Here is a 7,500-nt window from a genome sequence, read left to right on the forward strand (position 1 = left end):
TTCACAGGTCAGGTCAGGCAGAGGCTACAAGAAGATTTGCCACTAAACTGCAGCTGCCCATACCCACTGTGAGAAGGAATAATTAAGAAGTTCAAAACAACTGGAACAGTGGTAAACAACCTGGACGAGGACCCAAGTTTTATTTTGCCACCACGCACAGTGAGGAGGATGGTAAGAGAAATCAAAAGATCTCCAAAGCTCACTGTTACAGAATTACAACAAATGGTAGCATCCTGGGGTCACAAAGTCTCCAAATCAACCATCAGGCGCTGTCTACACGCCAACAAGCTGTTTGAGAGGCATGCACGGAGAAAACCTTTCCTCACTCACAATCATAAACGCAAGCGTCTGGAGTTCGCCAAGCGGTATTGGGGCTTCAACTGGGACCGTGTGCTTTGGTCAGATGAGACCAAGATTGAGCTTTTTGGCAACAAACACTCTAAGTGGGTCTGGCGTACCACGAAAGATGCGCATGCTGAAAAGCACCTCATACCCACTGTGAAGTATGGGGGTGGGTCAGTGATGCTGTGGGGCTGTTTTGCTTCCAAAGGCCCTGGGAACCTTGTTAGGGTGCATGGCATCATGAATGCTTTGAAATACCAGGACATTTTAAATCAAAATCTGTTGCCCTCTGCCCGAAAGCTGAAGCTGGGTCGTCACTGGGTCTTTCAGCAAGACAATGACCCTAAACATATGGCCAAATCTACACAGAAATGGTTCACCAGGACACAAAATCAAGCTCCTCCCATGGCCATCTCAGTCCCCTGACCTCAACCCCATTGAGAACCTGTGGGGTGAGCTGAAGAGGAGAGTACAGAGGAGAGGACCCAGGTCTCTGGATGATTTAGAGAGATTCTGCAAAGAGATATGGCTGAAGATCCCTCTTTCTGTCTTTTCCCATCTTGTGAAACATTATAGGAGAAGATTAGGTGCTGTTTTGTTGGCAAAAGGGGGTTGTACAAAATATTAACACCAGGGGTGCTATAATTGTGACACACATTATTTGATGTCAAATAATTATTTCTTTATGTGGATTTTTTCCCCACTGAATAAATGCACTTGTATTGAAGGTTGGATTTTTCTCTTTTTTTCCATTAAGGTCCCATATTATTTAGAAAAAAAAATAAAATAATTGGAAGCTAAAAAACACATCTCAACCAGGGGTGCCAATAATTATGGAGGGCACTGTATATATATATATATATATATATATATATATATATATGTATGTATATATGTACTGTATGTATATGTATATGTATATGTATATGTATATATATATATATGTATATATATATATATATATATATGTATATATATATATATATATATATATATATATATATATTAGGGTGCATCAGATGCCCCCCTTTTTTAAAAATAGCAAATTTTTCTTATGGCCCTACAATAAAAATGTTCTACCTCATGAAAAAATAACATGGACAAAATTTCATTCACTTTAACCAATATGTACCGGGTCCACATCAAGCCTGAAAAACGAAAAAATGGCTCTTAATCATTTTCAGCAGAATTAAAGGGGTATGCCACTATTTTGGGGCTTAATACAGTTAAAATCATTGGCCAGGGTTTATAAAGGTGGTAAAGTGTCTTATTTTTCATGTTAAGCGTTGTCTTGCATTAAGACAAGTTAAAAGAGGCAATATGTTGCTAAGCATGCTACACGGATCCATTGACTTTCACTAGCTTAGCGACATATTCCCTCTTTTAACTTGTCTTAATGCAAGACAACGCTTAACATGAAAAATAAGACACTTTACCACCTATTTAAAACCCTGGCCAATGATTTTAACTGTGTTAAGCCCCAAAATAGTGGCATACCCCTTTAAGGTGGTCAATTCAATTATTTTTAGTATTGATTGTTTTATGTAAAAGAAAATCATTCATTTCATGTAAATGAAACCTGTTGTACCTTTGATTAATGAATATACCTCACACAAGGTTGCACCACCCTGGTGTCTGCTTCTGAAACAATGACCCAAATAGGATTACTAACACACCAAAGGAAAAACAGAGAAACACAATTTCAGAATTAGTTGTTTATTTATCAGTGATTTGTAAAGATTATTTGGTCATCTTTCTCTTCCGAAGGTTGGGTCTTTCCTTCCTGTCTGCTTCCACCACTTGTAGGACATTCTGAAAGTGCTCTTCAGACTTGGCAGCACCAGTAAAGTCGGCACTAAGCTTCACCCCTCTTTCGGCACAGTCATTAATGACATTGATGGCATTGATTTTCAGTTTTGATGACTGGTAAGATGGCAGATCCTTCCAGACAGAAACCTTTTCGATAAGGAAATCACTGTCCAGAGACAGCAGGTTGAAGATGAACCATGAGTCCTGGGCAACAAAATCTGCTAGTGTAGAAGACTGGGTGATATTTGTTTGGAAGTGTGGCTTCCCGAAACCTGTACCAAAGCGACTTCTGGGTAAGGTCATATCATGGATGTCACCAGGTCCAGATTTAACTGACAAGAGCCTCTTGGCCAAGTTCTGGCGCTCATCAGATGGGGTTGAATCACTGAAGAGTGAAAGTGGCACCATTTCTGAGGTTAAATACCACAAGTGACGGGATAAAGCCGTTATGCCACTCTTTGAAACAGTTGGATTGACTGCTTTGTACTGCAGGAATTTCTTAAAGAAGCACAAATCAGTGCAAGGAGCATCCACAGCTTTTGTGCAGTGTTCCACCATGAACTGTAGATCAGGCAGACAAATGTCACAAATTCAGAGAGCTTCACACTCTGTTGCTTGGTTGTAATGGTCCCAGGTGGCAAGGAACTGATGTTGTGTTCCAAAAGAACAATCTTCACTGAATAAAGCAGTTTTGCCATCCATCTGGCCTTGTGCATTGCACCAGGACGCCTTAGACTGATGTCTGTGTTACTGTGACCATCTAGATACAACAAGCACAGTTCTGACAATTCCTTGTAGTCGTCACGCTGATGTTTGGTAGATAATGTTGCCAGCTGAAGTGCTTCAATTCTCCATTCCTGTAAGAGAGCATTTGTTTCATAAGAATATGAACTTGAATCCAACAGTGCCAGATTTTCTTTGCTGATGTGGCTTACACTTTGAAAGTGTCTCTTAAACCTGCTGAACACGGATACTTCGGGTGATCTTGAAGCTTCTATTTTCAGGTCATTGAATATCTGGGCCAGAATCACCTCACCAACATGATGTCGGCATGCTGCCCAGAGTAATGGTCGTCCTAACTCCTGCTGGAGACAAACACAAGCAGCGGACACATGGCCTGTGTTGGAGGCAGTTGTGTCAAAAACCATTGATACAACAGAATTTTGACAGTCCCATAATTTCAGTAGTTCCATGCTTTTCAATGCTATAATTTCTCCTGAACGTTTGTCAGTGCCTGGTTTGTATGATGGAACTCCAAGTAGCTTAATTTCATTGACATCACCTAAAGCTACAGTCAGCCGCTCCTCAATCACATTCTTGTTTGTCAAAGTACCCATGCGTTTAGAATCCCAGTAAAGAGAGGCAAAGTTTGGGGGTTTCCACTCTTCTCTCACTGCAGTAGCAATCTTCTCTCCTACTGAATGCCGTGCCCTGTCTGCAGTGGCGTATGAAATGGCTATCTTGCTGCTGTCTCCACCAGACTCCTCAATGACTGCCAGAGTGTATGCTGCCTGCTCAGCTGGTGACAACCTCATTCTTGTGGCCAATGAAACTAACTTTGGGTTTTTCAGAATGTCATGGGGAATGAAGGCTGCAGTTCCAGGTTGCACGACTCGATGATGTTTTCTTGCAGTTACCCTAGTTACTTCAACATCTTCATCACTGTCAGCCAGCTGGACTATTTCATTTGATGCTTCTATTTCTTGTCTACTCTTCTCGTTCAATGCCCTTTGTTTTACTGCTTGAGCTTCTTTACGATTCATCTGAGATGCCAGTGTTTGATCTTTAACTCCAAATGAAGCAATTCTGTCAGTTTTCATTGACTGAAGAAATGCGATATCTTCTTGGTTAGTCATAACTTGCTCTGCACATTTAGACCACAGAGGAAATGTCTTCTGCATAGAATTTTCCATCTCTTTCAGTTTCAATAAAACACGTTTTACTGGTATTTCACGGAGTTTTGAATTATTTGCAACAAGGTGTAGAATTTTCTCACAAGCCTTCTTCTCTGGAATCATTGGGATGTTTCCTTTCAGATAGAATGGAATTATCTTCTCAAGAACAATCTTTGCATTGTCTCTTTTTGTTGTGTTGGATGCTGTACCTTGTGCTGATCCTTTTTGATTATGAAACATGTAACATCTGATGACCTGCTCATTGGTTGGCAGCCTGCAGCCTGTAATTTCTTCATCTTCCTTTGTTAGGCCAGCTCCAACACCAAATATAGCAGTGGATCTACGAGTATTCATTGTTTTTAGTTCTGTCCATGCATTGAACACTGACAAACAGGATGGACTAAAAGCTCTGCTTAGATATCCTTCCTGCCTGGGCTCTCAAAACAGGTGATTTCACTAATTAGGTCATCCACTTAAGGGGTGTGGAAAGGAGCAGCTGGTTCATTGAATTGGCTGGATTGTTGCAGGTTTTTACTTTCTGAACCCATGATTTCCATCTCACTTCCAAGATCTTGACTATCACCTTTGTTTCATATTTTCATGGGCGTGGTGGACCCGGTAGGCTTGACCAAATTTTTTAGATATTTCACACAGTGAGTTTGTACTCGGCATAGAACATTTTTATTATACAGCCAAGGCGATGTTTTCATTGTGGGGCTTGATACAGCCTAAATTTCAAAATATATGGTCCATAATTTGACTATCACCACAATTTTCCATTTTCATGGGGGTGGTGGACCCGGTAGACTTCATCAAAATGTAAAAATATTTCACACAGTGTGTTTTTACTGGGCATAGAACAAGGCAAGGTAAGGGCCATGGCATTTCTTTTCCATAGGGGCAACTGATGCACCCTAATATATATATATATATATATATATATATATATATTATATCTCCTCTCCTCTCTCCAGCCCACCCCACTACTGCCCAATGTTATGAAGCCAAGGGCATCAGCTATAGAGACCTGATCCACCGTGCCAGCTCCACATTCCTCTGTGCCTCTGACACTCTCAATCTTTCTCTGTCTTTCTCCCTTTCCCTCCTCTCTTCTCTCCTTCCCATCATCTCTACAGTCCCTGTTGTTCAGTGTTATGAATGGCAATGGCCTCAGCTGCAGTACAGAGGTACACTACAGCGTGCAGGACCAGAGCCCGCGGTCTTCCCTGGAACTCAGACCTGCTCTTCCTCTGACACTCTCTTATTCTCTTTTTCTCCTCTCCTCTCCTCTCTTCCTCTCTCCTTCTTTCCTCCTCTCATCCTGCTGCCACTGCTCCCCAGTGTTATGAAGGCAATGGTGTAGGCTACAGAGGGATGTCTCGAAGTTAGAGTTGAAACTTTCCCTCCTTCCTCTGCACCTCTGACACGCTCTCCTTTTCTCTTTATCTCTCTCCATATCCCTCTCTTTTCTTCTACATTCCTATGCACCTCAGACACTCTCAATCTTTTGTCTCTTCTTCCCTCCATCTTTTTGCTGCTTCTGCCGCTTGCTCTTCCGTACAAAGTCAATTGCTTCCGCTGCTTTCCACGTGTTCAACGAAACCAGGAGCCGCAGGACCAGGACCAGAGTTGGAAATCTATTAATCATCATTGCTCTTTTCCCTCTGACTCTCTCTCTCTCTGTCTCTCTGTCTCTCTCTCTCTCTCTCTCTCTCTCTCTCTCTCTCTCTCTGTCTCTCTCTCTCTCTCTCTCTCTCTCTCTCTCTCTCTCTCTCTCTGTCTCTCTCTGTTTCTCTCTCTCTCTCTCTCTCTCTCTCTCTCTCTCTCTCTCTCTCTTGCTCCCTCTCTCTCCTTGTATGATGTTCACTACAGGGGACACAGCCCACAGTACCAGACGAGACCAGGGGTGCATTTCTCGAAAGCGTAGTTGTTAGCCAGTTAGCAACTTGGGTAGTTGCCAATGGGAAATTGCATTGCAAACAAAGTATGTATGTCTATATGTCTGCAAGGGTATTGTATAGGTACTCTAGGGGTAATGTATGTGTACTAGCTATGTCTAATTGTCTATGTCCACACCTAAAGTCTATGTCTATGTCTGCATGGGAAAGTAAGAAACGTAATTTCAATTCTTTGTATGACCAGTGCATACAGAAATTGACAATAAAACCAACTTGACTTGACTTGACAAAGTAGCTAACATACTATAGTTCGAGAAATGCTCCACAGAGTTGAAACCTATGTGAGCCATCATTTCTCTGACACACTCTCTGTCTCTCTTTTCTCTCTCTCTTGCACCACTCCTCTTGCTGTCCACGGTTATGAATGGCAATGGTGTCAGCTACAGAGGTACAGCGTGCAGGACCAGGTCGCTGCCTTCCCTGGAACTCAGACATACTGTTCATCTCACACTCTCTTCCTCTCTTTTCCGCTTCTCCGCTCCTCCTCTCCTCCTCTCCGCTCATGTACAGTCCCTGCTGCCCACTGTTATGAAGGCAATGGTGTAGGCTGGTACAGCCTACAGGACCAGATCCAGAGTTGAAACCCTTATGACTGAAAAGAAAATAAAGGTCCGCAACACTGTTTGATGCTCCCAAAATTGAATGGCACGGCGTTTCGGACTAACCGTCCTTCATCACAGTGCAACCTTGCGCTTACACTGTGATGAAGGACGGTTAGTCCGAAACGTCAAACAGTGTTGCGGACCTTTATTTTCTTTTCAGTTATCTTATGTTTGGTCCAGCACCTGTGCTACTGATGTGCGCGCATTCTTTGACTTTTTGGATTGAAACCTTTCTGAACCATCATTCCTCTGACACTCTCTTTCTCTCTTTTCCTCCTCTCCTCTCTTCCTCTCCTCTCCTCTCATGTAGGCCCACAGTCCCTGCTGCCCACTGTGGCAATGTTGTCAGCTACAGAGGCACAGCCCTCAGCACCAGATCCAGAGTTGAATCATTCATGAACCATCATTCCTCTGACACTCTGTGTCTCTCTCTTCCTCCTCTCCTCTCTTCCTCTCCTCCTTTTTCTCTGTACAGTCCCTGCTGCCCACTGTTATGAAGGCAATGGCGTCAGCTACAGAGGAACGGCCCTGAGGACCAGGTCTGGAGCCCGCTGTCTGCCCTGGAACTCAGACCTGCTGTTCGACGAGCTGAGCCTGGACCGGGCCAAAGACACCAACCTCCAGGGCCTGGGAGAGCACTCCTTCTGCAGGTGTGTGTGTGTGTGTGTGTGTGTGTGTGTGTGTGTGTGTGTGTGTGTGTGTGTGTGTGTGTGTGTGTGCGTGTGTGTGTGTGTGTGTGTGTGTGTGTGTGTGTGCGCGTGTGCGTGTGTGTGTGTGTGTGTGTGTGTGTGTGTGTGTGCGTGTGTGTGTGCGTGCTCTCAGCCTAGACCAGGTGACAGGCAAGAACCTAGGGCAGCAGGCCTTCTGTGGTTGTTTATGCATGTGAGTTTGCCC

General features: G+C 43.4%; 1 protein-coding gene across 1 annotated transcript in view; it reads left to right on the forward strand.

Moving 5' to 3' along the window:
- The window catches only part of LOC134437328 (hepatocyte growth factor activator-like), a 45,791-nt gene that overhangs the window by 17,324 nt on the left and 20,967 nt on the right, over window positions 1-7,500 (forward strand). The window contains exon 8 of the mRNA XM_063186820.1: window positions 7,082-7,256. Coding sequence (XP_063042890.1) covers window positions 7,082-7,256 — 175 coding nt within the window. The remainder of the gene's footprint in view (window positions 1-7,081; window positions 7,257-7,500) is intronic.

The sequence above is a fragment of the Engraulis encrasicolus genome, chromosome 21 (assembly GCF_034702125.1).
Source record: "Engraulis encrasicolus isolate BLACKSEA-1 chromosome 21, IST_EnEncr_1.0, whole genome shotgun sequence".
NCBI lineage: Eukaryota > Metazoa > Chordata > Actinopteri > Clupeiformes > Engraulidae > Engraulis > Engraulis encrasicolus.